This window comes from Lissotriton helveticus, chromosome 1_1 (genome assembly GCF_964261635.1).
Source record: "Lissotriton helveticus chromosome 1_1, aLisHel1.1, whole genome shotgun sequence".
In the NCBI taxonomy this organism is placed as follows: domain Eukaryota; kingdom Metazoa; phylum Chordata; class Amphibia; order Caudata; family Salamandridae; genus Lissotriton; species Lissotriton helveticus.
Window position 1 is genome coordinate 312,257,271 of NC_136057.1, and position 21,961 is coordinate 312,279,231.

Here is a 21,961-nt window from a genome sequence, read left to right on the forward strand (position 1 = left end):
AACTGCATTGATCTTGTAAACCGGGGTAGAAACTGAAACTGGTCTAGTATTTGAAATAAGGACCTCCATTTTATAAGATCAAAGACCTTCTTGACATCTAACCAAATGATCACCGCTGTGAAGGCATCTGCCGTAACCAGATCAATACATTCATTCATATATTGAGCATTAGAACATAACTACTGACAGTTAATAAAATCATTCTGACCCCCGCTTTAAGTAATGGGGTTACTTTATCAATCCAATTGGCTAAAATGTTAGTATAAACCTTATAGTCGGAATTTAAAAGAGTTACTGGTCTGTAAGATTTCAGATCCTTGGCCTCTTTCTGGGCTTTAGACAATCTACCAAAACCACTTTCCGAAATGAATCCGGAACCTGACCTGCTAACAGATGATTAAAAATGGTAACCATAGGGCCCCTTAACAAAGTAACAAAGATTTTATAAAATTTTAAGCAGAACCCATCCACCACAGGGGCTTTACCATTAGGAAGTTTTCAGGGGCATATTAACAACAGACGCGACGGAAAAGCAACGTTCATAATTTCGCAATATTTACAATGCGCCACTAACATGCATTAGCGCATCTTACCAGCAGTTTTCCTAATGCCTCGCCTTGCATCGCTAATTAGGTGCCAAGTAGGCGTTCCTGAGGAAAACAGCATTGCAATACGCGCTGACACAATTAACACGCCAGCAGCGGACCCGCATACTGATGCTTGAACTCGCGCTAAGCCCCCATTATCGCCTGATTTTAACTTCTGCAAAAAAACAGACTTAGCATTATGTCCTATGGGAAGTGGATTGTGAAGGTAAATCCACACTTCAGTATCAGCGAGCTCTGTCATTATCGCTGATTATTTATTTCCAGATTTCTCACGTTGAAGGGGTTTTTGGCCGCTATCGCTGGATTTTATATCGCCAATGCGCAAGGCATTGTTAATACAGCGCTATCCTGGCGATAAAATCCAGCGATAACTGGCGATAGAAAAAAACATGCTGAGCTCGTTTAGCGATAATTATCGCTACGTGTTGTTAATATGCCCTGTCTTTAAAGAAATCTTCAATGTGCACTCTAGCCCAGCCCTTCTGGCTTGTTTATCCAAGTACAGATTACTATAATACTCAAAGGAGATTTGCTCAATTCCATCTGCCTTTCCTGTATGCTGCCTAGTTAAAGAGTTCCTAATTTTATTAATCAAATTTTGATTAATGTTTTCTTTTGCGCTCCAGGCTAAAAAATGGCATAGATATTCCGCCTCTTCATAAATATTTTGTTGGGAAGTTTGATTATTGACCTGATCCTTTTGTAAAAAGAAATCCCTTATCTTCTCCTTTGACATAATCCACCTTTCAACTAAAGTGCCAGTGCTAATTGAACCTAAAGCTTGATAGGCCCTATCTAAGTCCACTTGTAGGGAGGACATTTTATCCCTCTTTTTCTTCACCTGAAATGCTTGAGTGGATATTAAAAACCACCGATAGTACATTTAAAGGCCTCCCAAATAATGAATAAATCCACTGAGGCCTTGTTAGTCGTGAAAACCCCCCAGACTATTTCAAAGTAATCAGATTGATTACATCTTCTTCCGAATTAAGTGTTTTATGCATCACCCATCTATTGATCTTGCTTGGTAAGAGGACAGCACATTTAATGACAACTGGCCGATGGTTCGTCAAGCCACTGGCATGATGTGAAATTGTTATAGTAGGGAGAGTAGGAGGTCGTAAAAAATATCAATCCTGGAAGCGGAATTACACCTCTTCGAGTAGGAAGCGTAGGACCTGGATCCTCCATTTTTTATCTTCCAAATATCAACAAACCCTAAACGGAGGCATATATCATAAAAAAAATTATTAAAACAAATATTTGTGGATGTCTCTTCCATTGTACCCTCTCTGGGTGTGACAAATCTAAATCAATATCTGGTATAAAATTAAAACCCCCCTAATAAATCCTATCCTTGAAAATATCTTCATTACCAGACCCGCTTCTATAGGTATCTTGGGTCATCAATTACTAGACCATAATTATAGACGATGTTGACTTTTTGATGAAAGTGCTGCCCAGTACCCCTCAGCATCTTCAATAAGAGGATGATCCTTCCCTTGTAGTTCTTTTTTTAACAAGGATTGCAACTCTTCTTTGGGTGGAATTGACAGAAGAAAAGAAGCAGCCCCAATGTTTCAAAGACTTTACCTTATTGGTTTCTTTCCCTCTTATCCAGTGAGTCTCCTGTAGTACAATTATGCCAGGCTTGAATAACCCTGTACCAATCAAAAATGGCTCCACTTTATAATCTGTTCAGCCTATTGGCATTAAAGCTGCTAATTGTTAAACCCACCATAGGTAAATACAAAATAAACACAAAAATAATCTGCCTGCTGCCCACTCCTTGGAAAGTGCCCTTCTGCTAAACCCAACCAGTATCTCTTGTGTACCATGTGTCTCATCCTTTTCTGTATCTGATGGCAGTATTATCTTCCCTGGTCACCCACAGCCTCCATACCACACCACTCTTCCTAACCCTACACCACCCATCACTTTAGTACCCTCCTCCCCCTCACAACTTGCCCACCCTACTTTCCTCCAACCCACCCGGAACACCTAGCCCGAAAGCTTAATCCTCCCTTTCCCCAAAAGTAATTAGTGCGTTGACTTAGCACCCGGAGTGGCTTCAGCATCCAGGTCCCTTGCAGAAAAGCCTGACCCCGATTCTGAGATCCAACCGGGCCTCAAACACTTCCTAAATTGAAAAGAAATATTCTTGCATCCTGTACTTTGGAAAAACTCTAGAATATCCCTAACAAAAGTATTTTTAACTTGGCTGATTGTACAATTTGGGCTTGCATCCCTTTAGCCTTAAATTTATTATTCAACTGTTTAAACTCTCACTGTTGGAGAGATGTTTCAAAGGGCACATCAGGGAAGATTTGAAATGAGATGTCCTTCTCTATGCTTATAGTTTTATATTGTATACCCTTTTGCAGGACATTCTTTCGGATCCAAAAGTCCTGAAAGTGCACCAATACTGTACAAGATTCTTCCCCATCCTTAGGTGCCATTCAAGGGAATACTCTATGGCCCTCGCTTTGGATAAGTCTGACAAAGGTTCTGCAAGCACATGAGTAGAATTTGTTTAGAGACAACCTATGTCATTTCCAAGTCACTTTCCCATCTTTCAGGAATTCCAAACAAACACAGGTTAGATCTGTGTGACCGATTCTCCATTACCAAATCGCCGCTTAAGCCCCACCCCCGAGTTTTTGCCCCTGTTTTTACAGACTCCATTCCGCTTGCCCCTTTCTGTAAGGCCGCTGGAGCCACATAATCCTTAAAGTGATTTATCATGGAATTCACTAAAGAAAGGGGATCTGGATTGCCCAGCTGACTTTATGGAGGTTTTTCTTTTTCACATTCCTCCAGCACAGGGTGCCAAGGAGTTAGCCCCAATAACCTGTCCATGTCTGTTTTTTACAGCCAATTCTGACTGGTTTACAAAACAAAGACTAATTTGTTTCTTATTATAATGTTGCTCGAACCGTCTCTTGCATCGTATGTAAGGCCCCCCCTGGAGTCTACAAGCTGCCGCAACCTGCTCTCCACACCTGGGTAAGAGTTTAGCCAGTTTTTCAAAGCTCTGGATTGCAGGCGCAAAAGGTCATGTGATGTAGTTGAGGTCTTGCAAGAGGTGGTCTGAAAACATTGACCCATGTCATTGGAGTTTTTAGCATAGAACACATAAAGAGATCCAGCTGTAAACAGAAACAGGCTCAACCAGTATCAAATATCAGGCAATTCACATGCACTAATGTATTGGGGATTTTGTAGGTGCACAAGCACAGCGAGACCGGGGAGCTGGTATTATTCTATAAATGAATATCCACCTTGATAGATAATAATGGCAAAACAAATTCTCATTAAGAGTTGAAGAGGATCACATTATTTTTTTTTCCCCACCGCTGATTTCCTGTGTAGCTCTACTTCCTTTAAAGGTCGGTAAACAGCGAATGAGAACTTAGCAAGCCTCTATGTGGGGGAAGCTTGCCAATGCTGGCACTATGAGCTCAAACCTACAGCCACTTTCCTGCTGGTGCCTAACGCCACACCTCTGATTCAACTGCCGCAAAGCTCGCTCACAAATCAGGCTAGCCGAAGTCAAAGTCCACAGCTCTCGCGCCTCAGTCTGATGAGACTCTGTCTCTCTCCCCTGTTGTCCAAGCTCTAAGCTCGAAAGTCTCTTCCGGCTCCACTGAACCCAAACGCTGAGCCACCATGTTGTGAGAGATTATATAGCCACTGCCTGGTGGGAAATCTCCCTCCCTTCATTCCATCTTCAAGAAACTAACTAGTCTCTGTGTTGCTTTAAGTTATGTTAGTTTCAACTAAGCAGTCCAATCACTTTTAGGTGGCAAGGTAAGAGGTCTCAGTGATGGGTCACTAAACATTTGTCAAATATAAAGGTCAAGCAAGACATTCTCAATGAGTGAAAGAACTTGGGCACACCAACGATAAAGAATCTTCAATGTGATTTCTTCCAAACTATCAACTTGGGGTGCCAATTTACTCCATGGAAAGGTCATACAGATTAAATGACATTGTTTTGTTTCAAAATGTATTTTAGTCGATTTCGGCAGCCAATCAACATGCTCCAATAACTAAAAGAATGTCATAACCTTGATTGCAATTCATTCGACACTACTAACATTTGCTGGTAGGAAATTACAACATTATTAAGACCGATAAAGGGGTAATTTATTACTCTGAAACAACTTTGCAATATGGAATAACTCACTCTGGCAGTTCGGTATTAGCAGAACATTTCAATTATGTATAGGTGTTATACTGTTTTTAACTCACCCTTGTGTGCTCTTTGATTAGTGTGCTGCTTATTTTGATAATAAGGTATGGATGGCTTATTGATGCTCTATAAGCAATTAAATCCTGAAAATGCATTGTGTTTGTCTAGGATCATTTTGCATTTTATGGGGAGACATATCTGTTCTAAGAACTCTCGCAATATAAACTCTGATTGTTAAGATTAACAATAGAAGTGTTAAAACCAAGAGTACGCACCAGTGGCTATCTAAATGTAAATGACAGTTTCTAGCATTACCTACCTTCAAGGAGCAATTACTTAATCTAAAAATAAAGCTTAGAGCCCCAGAATGGCCCTGTAAATAAAATCAAAAATATTTTCAGCACCCTCCTATTTGAAAGAAAAACTGAAGAGACTGATTTACTGTGTTTCATCCGTTGAACATCATAGCTCCGGTGCCACTTCAAACATATCATCAAGATCAAGAAATTCAACTCTGCAGTGTCTTTTCTGAATTCAGGGAGAGAGGATGCTGTTCGGAGATGCAGGGGGAGTTTGTTCCAGGACTTGGCGGTGAGGTAGGAGAAGGAGCGTCCTCCACTGCTGGTTCAGCGGATGCCGGGATTGTGAGCGATGGTGAGGGAGGCAGAGCGCAGGTATCTAGAGAGTTGGTGGAAGTTCGGCTGTGGTTTCTGCATGCTGGTCCTTGGTCATGGAGGGCCTTCTAGGCAGGTGTCAACATCTTGAATAGGCATTGTTTCTGGATGAGGAGTCATTGGAGGTTCCTGAGGTGGGCTGTGATGTGGTTCCATTTGGGAAGGTCGAGGATGAGTTTGGCGGCTGAGTTCTGTATCATCTGGAATCTCTTAAGGAGTTTGGTGGCGAGTCCTGCGCAGAGCGTGTTGTCATAGTCCAGCCGGCTTAGGACTGCACTTTGAGGAATTACTTTCCTGGTGTTGACAGACAGCCATTTGAAGATCTTTCGGAGCATGCAGAGAGTGTGGAAGCAGGTGTTAATCTGGTGTTTCATGATGAGTTTGCTGTCCAGGATGATGCCGAGGCTGCGGGCGTGGTCTGTCGGTGTGGGTTCGAGTTCAGAGGGCCACCAGGTGTCATTCCACGGGGAAGTGTTGTTCCCAAAAATCAGCACTTCTGTCTTGCCCGTGTTGAGCTTCAGGCACAGAACTGCCAAACACCTCCTCGCTGCATGGCCTTTCCTTAAAGCATGGTAAGCTTGTTCACCATTTAATGACATATTGATATTTTTGTAAGTCAGTATGGAGTGCACTTAAACTATGCAAGCTGTTTAAATGTCGAATTCCTAAATTGAGCTCTCTGAGAAGCCTTTTACCATTCTCATCTGGGCCTAGCTTAAGTGTTAGAAGGAAAACAGATTTTGTTATTACAATGCTAGATTTAATGTTATTTAATTGGATGTCACAGTTCTTATAAGGTTAGTACTGGCCCTATAACGCTTACATCAAAAATATGATTTAATCGCTCCGCTACAATTTAACATGAGCTAAGTGTTGTGTTTCTTGTGAATTTATACATCTTGTGTAGCATTTCAATACCTTTATATTTCCAACTTTGGCTTAGAAATACATAGGAACGTCCTTTCTATAATATAGAATTCACTAATGAAAATAAAAATCATAAAAAATATGAAGTTTTATTTTCCAGGTTTGATCAAAGACTTTTTTTGTAATATTCCCTTGCCTTCATGAAATTCACTATAGCCCCTCTTATAAGCCAACCCAAGAGGCAGAGATCTCCTCAGAGACAGATGCTATTTGGAATTTAGGTAGAGGAGTGCGCACTGCAAGGAAGCAAGGATGCTTAGCACCTCGATCACAGTTACCCCTATGCCTCCATCCCCTACTCTGATACATCTACAACTCCCTTCTATGCTGATTTTAATTTTTCTTCCTTTTTTTCGGAAAAGTAAATGTCCTGAACACCTTTACATGCTCATTTAGACTTAGGCTTTTTTTGGCCGTCTGTATGCGAGTTGACTACAAAAGGGTATTGTAGGAGTGAATTATGTATTTGGAATCTTTGCTGAGTTTTGCATCATGCGTATTGTTAATTGGAGTTACTGCAGACTTTGCCATAAGTGGCAGGATCTTGATGTGTAACACTGTTCATGTTTCACCTGTCAAAATTGAATAGAAACCTAAAATCGCCGACAGGTGAGGATCTCCAGCCTGGAGCTCCTCATAGAAGACCTTAACAACCATTATAGACCGGCGGTGTACACGTCCATAGACAGATACAACTTCCAACAGAGGAAACAAGCGGCGGACAAATCGATAGACGACTGTGTTGCAGCATTAAGGAAACTAGCAATCACGTGCAAATTTGGCGCTCTGCATGATGAGTTTATCAAAGACCAAATAGTCATGCACACGACTAACACGGTGATCCAAGACAAACTATGGGTGAACAGAGACGCTACCCTGAAGGAAGTCATAGCCATGGTGAAAAAGGCGGAACTTTCCAAAAGATGCGCAGACGCAGCGAAGAGAGAGACCGCCACGAGGCACATGGTTTACAAAGTCGAAGAAGCGGAACCACCACAGAGAGGCAAAAGGACAACAGCAGAAGGGAAGGCGCAAAACAAATGGACCACACGACCCACACAACCAAAGAAACCGAACAAAGAAGGCACAAACACCTGCTACAGATGTGGGAGCCCGTCCCACGCGGCGTACGACAAGTGCTGCCCTGCATTCCGAGCGAAATGCATGTATTGTGGAATCATAGGACACTTTGAAAAGGTGTGTCATCGTAAGTTGAAGAGACCAACAGTGAAATACGTGACACAAGACCTGGGAACGGAAGACGAAGGAGGATTGGAAGAAGAAGACAATGTACTGTGCGTTGAAGAACAAGTGCTAGGCATTGACTGCAGACGCTCCAGGAAACCACAATGCGACATGGTAATAGGGGGTGTACCGATCAGGATGGTAGCAGACTCGGGTTCCCCGTACACCATCGTACAATGGACAGTGTGGAGTGAAAGCTTCAAACCTAGCCTGGGATCGCACCTCGAACCTCCAGACATACGTCCTGTAATGTTTATAGGAGAACCCATTCCAATGGTAGGGTATCGAGCCCTGAAGTTTGAGTTCAAAGATCGCAGTGCAGAGTGCAAACTATATGTAGCAGAGAGGGGTCCGTCTGTCCTTGGGTGGATCGACCAAGGCGACTTGGGCATACAATTGAACTCAGGAGGGGACACGCAAGTCCTGATGACCAGCACGGAACATCAACCGAACTTCAAAAAGATGAAAAGCGATTTCCCCACAGTGTTCGGAGGAAAAGTGGGAAAACTAGCGAAATTCACGCACAGAATAGATCTCAAGGAGAACGCCACGCCGGTTTCCCACAAAGTAAGGAATATACCCATAGCGGTCAGAGAAGCAGTACAACAGGAGTTGCAAAGACTGGAAGGCAACGGGATCATCAAATTGATAAACTGCTCAGAATGGCTAGCTCCGTTGGTGGTGGCGATGAAACCCAATGGCAAGGTCCGTCTATGCATGGATTTACGTAAACGGAACAAGTGCATCATTGTGGAGAAATTTCCGTTGCCACGGATAGAAGAGATGCTGGCAAAAACAAAAGGGATAAGATGGTTTTCCACCATTGATCTCACTTCAGCCTATCACCAGATAGCCCTACATCACAGGAGCCGGAAACTGACATCCTTCATAACACACTTCGGATGCTACCAGTTCCGCAGGATGCCCTTCGGCCTGGCATCGGCAGCGGCAGTGTTCCAAAAACGTATGCACAAACTGTTCAGAGACATAGAAGGAGTACAGTACTTCCAAGATGATATCTTGGTGATGGGCAAAGATCAAACCGACAACGACAAAAAGTTGGCAAAGGTGTTACAAGTCCTGGAAGGAAATGGCCTGACAGCCGAATGGGAAAAGTGGCAGTTCGGCATGACGTCAGTCACCTACCTAGGGCATGTGAACAGGGCATTAAGCTAACGTCAAAGCGATATGTGACGCACCAGCATCAAAGAACAAAGAGGACGTGAGGTCATTCTTAGGGATGGCTGAGTACTACAGTAAGTTTGTGCAGCATTTTGCCACCATGACGCACCATCTGCGGCAGCTCATAAAAGACAAAACAACGTTTACATGGACAGAAGAGGGACATTGAGACTTTAAGAAAATCAAGGAAGACATCAGCCAATCAGTGCCCCTGTAAGGATATGATCCACAGGGACAGTCCGTATTGACCACAGATGCAAGCGAAAAAGGACTAGGAGCAGTCCTTATGCAAGAAAGAAAGGATGGAGAGGTGGTGACCATCAGTTTTGCATCCAGGTACCGATCACCAACAGAACAGAAATTCAGTGTGATAGAAAAAGAAACGCTGGCAGTTGTGTGGGCCATGGGGAAATTCCGCCAATTCTTATGGGGTACGAGGTTCCAGCTCAAGACAGACCATAAGGCCCTGGTCAAAGTACTCACGTCCTGCAGTCACGCTAGCGCTACACCCCGTATCGCCAAGATGACTCTGAAGCTGTTAGACTACAGCTATGACGTGGAGTACATTCCAGGAACCATGAATAAGGTAGCTGATTATCTCAGCCGAGCCTCAGCGATGGAGGAAGCGCCGAACATCGCAGACGAGTACGAAGTCCATGTAGCTTTTGCGGAAGACCCGGAGAAAGTGATAAGTGGACAAGAATGGAAACAAGTCTACGAAAATGATCCAGACATCAAAGACGTTAAGGACTTCCTGCTGCAAGGATCGCCCAAAAAAAAGCATCTCAGAACAGAACTCCGAAAATTCTTCGAGGTGCATGAGGAGTTGTCCATTGGAGATCAGGGGACATTCCTGTTTAGAGGGAAGAAAGTTGTTCCCCCAACATCATTGGTACCACACCTGTTAGCTGTATTGCATGAAGGACACCTGGGTATCATGAAAACGAAGATGAGAACCAAACAGGTATACTGGTGGCCATCCATGGATATCCAAATCGAAAGGCATGTAAGGGAATGTGACCAGTGCCAGAGAGCGGACAAGTCTCAAACCCTACTACGACCAACACTGGGGAAGTTCGACAACCCTGCTAACCCTTGGGAGGAGTTGTCTATTGATATTCTCGGGCCCGTACTAGATGCACAGGGAACCCCGAAGTATGTGTGCGTTCTCATTGATCAGTATTCAAAGTGGCCAGAAGTAGACATAAAGGAGGAGATGGACACGGAGACAGTCCTAAGATTTCTTACGGCCACTTTCCTCAGAGAAGGCATACCCCGCTCCATTCTCAGTGACAATGAACCCCAATTCACCTCAGAAAAGTGGTACAAATACATGGAACGAAACAGAATCAAGATAAAACACACAGCCATATACCACCCAGCAGGGAATGGTCTAGCCGAAAGGTTTAATCGTGTCATAATGGATTCCATACAAGCCGCCATAGCAATGGGCAAGGATTGGGAAAAGGAAGTGCAGAGTATGCTGTGGGCCTACAGCATTACACCCACCGGCACAGGGTACGGTCCATTTCAAATCCTAAGAGGACGTGATCCTTTCACCAAGGACAATCTGGCATGGAAGGAAAAGACAGTAAAGAGTAAATAGTCACCAGCAGTGGTTCAGCACAACTTGGATAGAGCACAAAGAATATACACTGATCACTACAATAAGAGACACAATGTGAAGGACACCTCGCTAGAAAGAGGAGAGTGGGTCAGAGTCAAACTTGCCCAGTTGAGAAGGAAAGGGGAAAGCAAATACAGCCTGCCCATGCAAATAAAGGAGGTATGTGACAGAGCAGCCTTGCTTAGCGATGGAAATGTCTGGTCACAGGATCGCATGTCCAAATGCAACAAGATAATGCAATGGACTTGTGAAGAAAGATCAAGGACTCAACGGAGCCAAAGCTCACCTACAGACAGCGCATTACTGCGCAGAGGAGAAGAAGACTCAGACGTAGAAGGAAGAGGAGCTGAGCACGATGAAGGGGACAATCCCATAGCTGAGAGACATCAGGAGGAGGCAGGTGAGACTTCCGAGAGAGAGAGTCGTAAGGGAACTGGAAGCGGTCTGGTGATCCAGGCAGAGAGAAGCTCGGAGAGTTTCGCCTCCACTCCGGTAAGACGCACGCGGGCTGGGAGGACAGTAGTGAGGCCTGCCAAATACAGAGACTATGAACTGGGCAACGTGAAATAACCAGAACCTAGAGAGACTCGTTATGTTTTTTTTTGTGTGTTATATAAAGAAGGGAGATATGTAGTGTCGTGCTCTAGTCTTCGCGGTACTACGCGATGACGTAGAGCGTGGCTGCCATTTTTGAGAGGCATTCCAGCGCCGAGACCCGAGCGATCCGGACAGGTTCCCTGCGCTCTCTTGTAAAAAGTAATAAATACTTCAAACCTTTCCCCTGTCATGCGAGCTTCATTCTGGGGCCTCACCCCCCCATCATTACACCACCTGCACTCCGGTGAATCGCTGATGGTTCAGCTGAGGATGGAGCCAGTCTCCACGGTGATTACCCCTCGCGGAGCTCCCTGAATGGCAGTTGAAGAACGGGAATAAGGTTCACCCCTCCTGATCATCCCCCGGCCTTTCCGAGCATGACCGCAGTTTCTTTCCTTACTGCCCGCCCTCCAGCTTCACCTCCGATCGGACATCTGGGACCCGTGAGTACTCTCTAGGTATGGGGGTGCAGTGGTAGTGAACCTACTTGGTGCTGCGGTGTGACGCTCCCGGGCTTTTCGGACCTTTCTGAGCCTGGGAGGCGCGTACCCCCTCAGACTTCGCTGCTGCCTCCTTTTTCTGTAAGACTGCTCCCTAACTTCCAAGCTGACTTACCCGGACCTTCATCTGTGGATCGTCTACACCGATGCCCCCGTGGTCCAGAGCCTGTGCACGCATCTTACAGCCTTCCGGTCGTCTTTGGTTTTTTGGCTGCGTCCCCTCTCTGACTGGACTCTATGTAATCCTGCTCTCTGGGTATTTTATGTTTTTTTTCCCTTCTGGATTCTTGATTTTTGTGACTGTTGTGCAACCCTCCATTTTTGGAGATGGTCTCCATCGATTCCCACGATCCGGACTCGCCATCTTCTCTGACCTTTGTCTGTTCCTTCTTCCCTCCTGACTCCTCCTAATGACCCTCGAGTATTTTTCTCTTTTTTGCTGGACAGCCTTTACTCCATCCCCCTCAGGTTCCCTGCTCTCCTCTCACCTATTCTCAGACTCCTATTCTTGCCCCCCTTTTACTTCTCTGCCTCTTATGATTTGCCATTTACTTTGTAATTTCTGTGCCACAAATGTTTAAATTATTGTACCTTGTAACTCGCTATTTTGTTCCTTATGTAAAGCGCTCTGATACCTATGGGTCTAGCCAGCGCTATATAAAACTCAAATAAATAATCAAAAAAATAAAACTTGATTCATAAAAAAAAGACATCCATTGTAGATGGTGGTCTTAATCTTGTTCTGCTGGATAAAACCCTCCAGTTCACCAGTAATTATTTTATTTCACACCTCCTTCCTTCCACGAGGGTTGTATATCCGCTACTGATCTCATCCTGCCTTCTGTCCTAGCAACTACATTTAAAGTGGAAGTGGCTCCGAAAAAAGCTCTGCTTAGATTAGGGCCTGCCTGCCTTTTCTGCCTTTTGTCAGCCCCATCAGAGAAGTTTGACAGCGATCAAGACGCAGTTTGCACAGAGACTGGCAAGCCTGTGACCGCCATACTATTTTGGCAGTTGTGAGTTACCATAGAGCAACAACCTTGGGTGTAAGTGATATCCGAGACTGCAAGACATCCTTCTCTCTGGAAGAGAGAAGACGAATGCCTTTCTTTTATGCTCGAGGAGGTTGGATGGAGGAGGAAATGCAGAGAAACATCTATTTTGAATTGAAAGATCACTGTTATATTGTCATCACTGGAAACCAGGAGCTATATCAGATTGATGAAAAGTAGGAAAAGGGATGTAGATGAATTCTATTCACTAATCACTATTTTATTAACCTTATAAACACAATTCTGAGTGCTGGCTTGTCCTGAGAAAACATCAGAACTGGGCCTGCTGGAAGAATCCTGTTTTCTTAGAGATTGACTGAAGTCCATCACTCCTGCTTTCCCTTCAAACTCTAGATCTGACAAAACTGCCCTCACTGTTAGGGAATCCGGCATCTTGTTGACCCCACAAGTCTAAGAAGGTTGAGGCCTGTCCCGAAGCAGCCTGCCTGCTGCAGGGCATATTCCTGTCTGTGATTGTGAATTGTAGAAAATCGAAGAGACAAAAAAGGCAGCATAGCCTAGTAAAAAAACATATAGAACAGGAGTAAATTAATATTTGGCTGTGCAACTGCTTGGAAGTGGGGAAAGTCAATGCTTAAGCCAATGTCCAGGCCCCATTCTCTGAAACGTTGGAACCCTATGTAGAACAAGGGAAGAAGTTATAAACGTTTCGCAACCAGTTCTGTTAGTTTGCACTATTAAATATTTTCACTTATGAAGGACAAGAACAACGTGCAGAGGTTATGTGATGAAGATGTGAACTAAACAAGCAATATTTATTGGTTTGTGCCTCTCAGAACGTTTTGCCACAACATTCAAGGCTTCAGGTAGACACCTAGAACAAGTTATCCATCATATCAGAGCCATGGATGACACTGGCTTCCAGTTTTGCTTCCTGATGGAGTTTAACCTACATTAAAGTTTCTAAGTAAGACACCAAGGAAACTGCCACAATAGGAAAAGGAGTCAAAGTCAGTGCAAACTTAATGGTTGGGATTTCTAGGTCCTTGTGTTCTGGCTTTTTTGCTGCACAGCTTGGCAATTCTGCGGGCTAAATCAGCATAATAGACTTTGTGGGAACTCTGTTTTACTCCAACCCAACACCTTGCCCAGCTGGTAGATTTTGACTTACAGAAAAGAGACTCAGGGCCTGATTTAGATCTTGGTGGTAAAGGTCCCGCCGTCACTTTTTCAATGGATTCACCGTCTGACGACTTGACGCTCCGCCTGCCCTATTTAGATGTTGGCGGGTCCATGGTTGAAAAACTGTCAGAGTCCTGCAGCCTCCGCCAGGAATCTTTACCCGCATCGACGACACCATAGGCAGAAGCCGCTGGGGGGAGTAGTCCGGCCAAGGATTCTGCTGAGCTAATTACAATGTGCCTTTCTGTCAAGGCAACTGTGGAGGGAATACCTTCTACTTTGAGTTGGCAAAATCAAAGAAAGTGAGGTAAAAATGTACCTTTTTTCCAGTTTTCCTCTTTGGTTTCCATCTTGTACCCCATTGACCAGGTCCCTCCTGAACTGTCCGTGAAGCCAAACTATTCTGTTTTTGCCGGGTTGTAAGGTAAGCTACGTGCACAATTGTTCTACTGTGACACAATGGCTGTACCCCGTGTATCTTTTGCATTGCTCTTACATGCAATATTTTTCTTATGTTTAATGCAGTAGTTCTCATTTTTTGACTAAACACGGTAAAGTGAAAATCCCTGTATTGGCACTTAAAAATGTTTGTTGTTGTTATGGTGCTTGGGGGTGCGTTGTTTGTGGTGCCTGTGGCTGTGTATTCAATAGTGTGTGTTTGTTTGTGTGGCATGCAATATGTAACATATTACCTACATATGTTTTTGAGGCAAAAGCAACATATATGTGTATTCACATGAAAATAAGTTGTACTTACCAGTCTCTACTACACCAGGAACCCTCTCTGTCATGATTCAGCCGCCAGGACAATGCTAGCACAACAGGGACATCTAAATTTACTTGGCGGCCTGACGGTGACGGAGCCAGCAGAGTCTGCACACATCTAATATGGCGGACGGGACACTGTCAACTTGACGGAGTACTTGAAACCACCGCCACAGAGGGATGGTCAGAGTAATGCCAAGCTCTAAATCTGGCCCTAAATGTGAAACTGGACTAGAGCGAACCACTAGGCGTTGTTGCATTACCATCTAGCTGCAGAGGGTGCTTACACCTACCAATTTACTCAGTTAATACTTAATAGCGCTGTGCTTGCCATTCCGTAAGCACTGTAAAACTAACAGGTTTTACCATTACCCTCAATGGCATACATTATATACATTCATTATGTGTATCAGCAGCACTGCTCTTGCTACCTTGGGGTCATGAAGGCAGGAGAAACAGAATGTGAGCGGTTTTTATTGCCATCTGAACATTCTGTTGTTTCTACACTTTGCATTTCTCCAGCTCCTCAAAAGCAAATGAGAGGCTGCTGTGGGCCGAGTGTGGGAAGAGAAAGGGTACCTGAGGTGACTACTACTCACAGTTGCTAAATGAACACCCATTCTTATGACATGTAACTGTAGTCAATAACTTTACCTAATGGTCCTCAGGGCTTCATAGGCTTCAGTTTGAACCATTTTGGAGTCTGTGGGGCACTCTTTCTTACACACCAAAAAAGGAGATACCATTAAACATCTAGGCTCCATATGACACAGCTGTGATACACACAGCTTTTCCACTTGCCTGTCGCCTTTTTCCCAAAGTGGAAGAAGCGAGGTCTCTTGGCAGGGATTAAAAAGAGCAGGAATCCAAGAAAAAGGGACACCGTGGCATCGGTCCTGAAGCCTTTCCTAAAAAACAAAACAAAACATGAATGACTACTCAGAGAACAATAGTTTCCATCAAAATTAGGAACTCTGGCCACTGGGTGATGTGCTGCTTTGCCCAGTACGGAAGACTACTTATGACCCTCCTTCATCACTCTTTCTTTGTTTTTACTGAATTTATCTCTCCACGCATACCTTTGTTTCCCATCCGAGAGCACGCTGACTGCAGTGGAATTGGCAACATTTGAATTTGTCAACAATTGCAATTGTTTGGGATAGTGGTGTGTGCGAGTCGCTAAAGTAAAACATTGCATCTAATCTCAAATTTAGATCTTTCTACTGGTACATAAATTAATCATATGTTGTTCTGTGGGTTTACTTTTTGATTATTAGTACATTTCATACAAACTTTCCGAAATATCTCCAAAGGATGCCCGAGTAGAACACATGACAGTGCAGCTTTGCTTACTGTAAACTAGTGCACACAATATTAATTAACAATTTGAGTTTCAGTACATCAGTGCTTGCGTTCCACTTCTCTAACATAGATTAAGTGAAGTCAATGTATAGATTTGCAAGAATACAAGGGCCTCACTTATGAAAAGTGACGCATCGCTGGGTGAAAACAGCGATGCGTCACTTTTCACTGCGCTCTCCCTGCGACATGATTGATGCGTCATATTTATAATATGACGCATCATGTCGCAAGGAGTTACAGATACATCAGTATTTCTGACGTATCAGTAGGCGCAAAAGTGACGCATTGCTGGAGTGTGTCACAAAAGTGACGCAACTCCAGCAATGCTTTCTTTCACATGGGGCAAGCCCCATGTGAAAGGGCTTGCGTCAGTCTTACGCCTGCTGTGAGGCAGGCGCAAGATTTTTTGACGCAACAGCGTCCTAAAAGTGACGCAGTGAAATCTCATAGATTTCACTGCGTCACTATCACGAGGCTTTTTGCGGGTGGACGCCCCCTCTGCATACATTATACCTGACGCAGGTATAATGTAGCGCAGGGGTTTACAAAGTGACGCATCTGCTTAGATGCGTCACTTTGTAAATAGTGCGCATCAGGAGGCATGTTTTACGCCGCCGATGCTTCACAAAAAGTGACGCATCGGAAGCGCAAAACTCACGCAAGGCCTCATAAATGAGGCCCCAAGAGTTTTCGGGCGCACCAAATGGAGCTCTCTCGATGCCCACAGGTCCACACAACAGCTATCTAGGTGCACTGAAATAAAAGAAAATCTGGAGAAAACATGTAAGACAGATGACATAGGTGCTTGTTGTGGAGAGAGCATGAAACAAAGAGGCGGCTGGTGAGAGATGTAACTGACGAGGCAGCAATACCTGTCCTAAATTGCAATGAGTGAGCAAGTCAGGCTGCATCTTGAGGGGTTTTGCACCCCTTGTGTAGTGTTTAAAAAATGGGCTAAGTAATGCTTTCTTTAGCACACATTTCACTTACATTTGCTAGAAAGCCTTGGGTTCTGAATGCTGTAAACAAATATTTGGAAATGCAATAATTTTGTCTTCAAATATAAATTTTTAGTTAAAAAAAATAATACTTTTGCTATAAAATATTGCTTTGAAAAAATACATTAGGATTCCCCAAAATATCAATTTCAATTTAAAACGAATTTAAATATGAAATATTAACTCTTCACTGATAGTAAACACATTTGATGCTGGTAAAAAAAATGCCTCTTTTTGTAAGGTAACACTAATTTTTCCTGGACTAATGCTTTTGTTTTTGACTCTGTGCCCTGGGATATTGCTAACTAGGTACTAGTACATATACTCTGACCTCTAAAATATGCCAACATTGGGTATACTCCTAATCGGCATATTTAACATACCTGTAAGTCCCAATTATATAGTACAAAGTATACCCAGACATGTAAGTTTCATGTTACTAATAGGCTGCAGCACAAATTGTGCCACCGCAAAAGTGACTGAAGTGACAAGGCAAAGCATGTCTCCAGCCTAGGTGGACAGATTTAAAAGTGCAACTTTGACCTGGGAAAATAAGCCTTTTGCCAGTCATAACCTTCCTTTACAATACATATATATCACCGCTAAGGTAGGTCCTACCTGTTCATAGGGAAAGGTGCATTGTATTTAAAAGTAGAACATGTGTATTTATGTTTTACATGTCCTGGCAGTGAAAAACCTCCAAAGTCATTTTATTACTGTGGCAAAGCGGTCTCTTCCATAGGAAAACACTGGGTTACATTATAACACCTTATAATGCTTAACTTCAGTTTGGGAGTAGCAAGAAAAATTATTCAAGTACTCGTTTTAACAGTAATCAAACTTAATGGTAAAGTCAGATGCTATATGACTATTTTGAAAATGACACTTTTAGAAAGTTGTCATTCTTTTGTCTAAGTTAAATGTGCCTTTCTGCCAGTGTTCAGAGTCACCAGACTGTTGATGACTTCCCTGTGGTGAGTATTGTTCCCACATAGTAGACAAATGGGCTTAAGTGTGGGTGGATGTTTTTCTCCCTGAGCAGGGTGGTTTGGGTGCAGGGGGCTGGGCCCAACCCCTTCCTGAGCTTGAAAGGATGCCCACCCTATCACTGGCAGATGCTTCCTATAGGCTTCCCTTCCTTTACTCCTTATGTTGGTTTTAGGTAGAGAGGGGCTTTGTAGTATAGTTTACAAGAAAACACACAAGAAGTGCTGCAAAAGTGGGTTGGGTCATGTGGGCATTTTACTCATGATTAAATGCATTTATGTATAGCTCTATGTTAGGATTGCCCAGCATGAGTAGCACCTCAGAGAATTCACACTCGCAAACTGCAAATAAATTTAGTAGGCAGCAGTGAAAGGTTAACTGCCGAATTAGCTACGTACAAAGGATTATCTTGCTAAATATTTTTAAATTCTGATCTGTCTTATGAGTCTTTATTTTGGTTCCCACATTGTGCAATGCTTTGCACAGCTGCTTTTGGAGTCTGTGAGCTCAGGACGTCAAATATCTGTGAGAACGAGTTTCACCGGAGAGTGCGCTTTAGTTCATCATACCATGGCCAAAATGTACACTGTCTGAATGTCCCTGTCCTGAAGCCCCTGCTCAATAAATGAAGACAAACCCCTAGTGTGATGCATGTCCTGGGGCACCACACTACCAAGAATATTGAAGAAATTATAGTAATGAAGTAAACAGAAGCATACATGCATTAAGTAATGCGTCACCTGCCTCTCACATTTCATTGAGGAGTCCAACTTCCTGGCGCCCAATCAGGCCGGGTTCAGACCAGCCCATTCCACCGAGGCTGTGATCCTCGCCGTGCTGGACAATCTTAGACGCAATGAGGACAGAGGACTACCCCAGGCATTAGTCCTACTCGATCTATCGGCGGCATTCGACACGGTGGACCATAACATCTTAATCCACCGTGTCGAATCCGCCGGAGTCTGTGGGGTTGCCCTGTCCTGGATTAAATCCTTTCTGGAGGAGAGGTCCCAGGCAGTTAGCATGGGTCCTTTTCGCGCCACCAGCGTCTCTTCATCCTGTGGAGTCCCTCAGGGATCTTCTCTGTCTCCCCTCCTTTTTAATTTATACCTCCAACTCCTCCTTCACTCCTTAGGTAAGTGGGATATCACCGTGTTTAATTACGCGGATGATTTACAAATTATTTTTCCCCTCACTTCTCCTGACGCTGTCATCAACTTCCAGACTGCCATGACACACATCCAGCACTGGATGAACCAAAACCAACTCAAGCTCAATCCGGGCAAGACTGAGCTCCTTCTCCCGGGGAGAAGTGCCCCTTTCTGGGGCCCTCAGTACTGGCCGACTGAGCTCGGAACACCTCCCTCTCCTGCTGGATGTGTCAAGAGCCTCGGAGTCTTGATTGACTCCGGGCTCACCCTCAAGGCACAGGTGAGCGCAGTAACATCTTCCTGCATGTTCCAGCTCTACAGGATACGGAAAGTCACTCACCTCCTATCGCCTGAAGCCTTGCTGCAGGTTCTAATAGCCCTGGTGATGTCCCGGTTGGACTTCTCGAACTCAATCTACTACGGTCTCCCTAAATCTCAGCTGTCTAGGTTGCAGATCGTCCAAAACCAGGCTGCTCGGCTGGTCTTTAAAATCCCCAAATGGCAGTCGGCCCAGCCTCTACTACCCCGCCTTCACTGGTTACTAGTGAACGAAAGAATCACTTTCAAGGTTCACTGTCTGGTTTTCAAAGCTCTCACAGGTCCCGCCCCTGCGTTTCTCAAGTCCCTAATCTCCTCCTACTGCCCCCTCGTACCTTGAGGTCCACCCACCTCCAGCTCCTTGTCGTCCCCCGTTTCAAACTCTCTAGATCAGGTGGCCGCAGCTTCTCTTGTCTAGCCCCTAAGCTGTGGAACTCCCTCCCCCTTTCCCTCAAATCATCTTGTTCCCTTCTTTCTTTCAGGAAATCCCAAAAAACACTACTTTTCCCTCACTAATTTTCTTCTTTCCCTTCCCTGTCCCTCCTCCTCTCTTCTCAATCCGATTAGCGCCAGGAAACCTATGGTGACAGTGCGCTCAAGAAATTTGTTATAACATAACATAACATAACACTCCACTGACATCCCAGCAACTGTCAATAACTGAACTATGGTATGAGCAGCACACATAGACCTATAAATGTCTAGGCTGTTGTGGTATGGATTGCAAAATGTTGCCGCCTCAAAATAAAACAAGCCTTGGCAATGCCAACTGTTCTCGCTTACCTTTACATAGAGGAGGGATCAACTGGCATTGCCAATGCTTGTGTATAACAGTCTTCAGTGTCTATCACAATTGTCAAGATTGATGTTGCATTTTCCACACTTCTGCTGCTGTTTTTCTAGTGACCACTGTTTTGTTCGATATAATGCTTTGTTCGAGCAGGACAATGGCAGATTCACAGAAGGCAAAACCAAATGGCTCCTGTCTGCAGATCAAACACAGAAAGGGAGGCAAGCAACAGATAGAAGCAAAGCAACTAAAACTCACACAAAAGCCATCCAATCTTGAGCAAGGATTGGCTCTGTGGAGAGTTGTATAAAACGCTATCTCCCAACAGACATATGGAGCTATCTGAAGCAAAAATACAAAAATCGATGTCCAAAAAAGCAAATATTTGTGATATCCAGATGTGAGACCAGCAAATCAGCATTGCACAACAAGAGGAAACTGGGAAGATGACTATTTGGTGCCAGACAGAGTGCAGAAGTTCTGAAGTCTACTCAGAGCTGACTTAACTCTACAAGAAACACAATTTGCTTAATGATGATGTCATGCTGCTTGACTCTTTATTTTTATAGTTACCAATAGGCTGTGGAAAACTAAGGAAACAAGTCTTCTATGGAGCAATAGAAGGCATTTGAGAAAATCACATTAACACCACTTGTCTCTTTATAGTGCTGTTACAGACTTTCCAACTTACACGGTCTCAACGTGTATCACATGATATCAGTTCTCTTCACATGGTCACTTGGTGAAGAGCCAATATCACACGGTAAAAGACAAACTGAGCTGGAAACCCCTGCGTAGAGTGGGCATTCAGCTCTCTCTCGGTTGTAGGCTCAGAATGTTATTTTCTTCTGCTGGCACAAAGACCCGCCCCTGCTACCAATACCCTGCACCCCTTCCTCACACACCGAACATTTATCAGAAGTTAGCAGGTCTACTGATATTGTGAGACACTTCGACGTTGGATCCTTGCATGCCTTATTCTGAGTTTCAGTACTCACATTGAGATCGTGAGCAATAAAGACATGCCAAATATTGTATATTATCCATTAACCCAGCGAGGGTACATGCACTGATTGGTAATCGGATCATGTGAGAAATTGGGTTATTGGTTGAGGTGGGCGAAACGCTTCTCAAGCAACAGCCACAATCCTTATCAGGTTGAACCACAAAAGTTACTAAATTAACCTTCTTGTAACTTGGCACAAAAAGCAGTCAGGCTTACATTAGAAGCAATGTGTAAAGCATTTATGCAGCACTCAAACAGTAATAAAGTGAAAACACAACACAATAAAAGTCCCGCATAATTTATAAAAATAGAGTAAAATGTAATAACTTATTTGAGATCTAAACGATATAACCAAAGATTTGCAATTTTAAAGATTTAGTGTCACTTGCAGTTATCAGGTCATGCAGATCATGTGAAAGCCACAAGTTCAGGCTGACTGCAATGGAGCGCAGGCTGGATATAGGTTAGACCTGCAGAAAAAGTTGACTTTTAAAGTCTAGTGCGAAGAGTTCCGTTCGCGGTAGAGGAAGCTGCAAGAAGATGGTAGAGCATTGCAAATGGTTGTTGCTGCAGTGCAAAGTACAGGCAGGGCATCATGGATGCGCTATATGTACAGTGTCCACATCAGGGCTCATTGTATGAGGTAGGAATCTTCTTGTGTAAATCTGGGTAAACCAACAATTAATGTATTGATTGCTCAGCCAAATGGTAAATTGACATTTGGGTTGCATAGAAAAAGATACAATGCGGCTGATATAGTTTATGTTGATGTTATGTATTCTCCTCCGATACAAATGCAAATGACAGTATGAATCATAAAAAGTGCAGCCGACA

General features: G+C 43.9%; 1 protein-coding gene across 1 annotated transcript in view; it reads right to left on the reverse strand.

Moving 5' to 3' along the window:
- The window catches only part of SLC13A4 (solute carrier family 13 member 4), a 242,910-nt gene that overhangs the window by 43,273 nt on the left and 177,676 nt on the right, over positions 1-21,961 (reverse strand). The window contains exon 12 of the mRNA XM_078647303.1: positions 15,317-15,423. Coding sequence (XP_078503429.1) covers positions 15,317-15,423 — 107 coding nt within the window. The remainder of the gene's footprint in view (positions 1-15,316; positions 15,424-21,961) is intronic.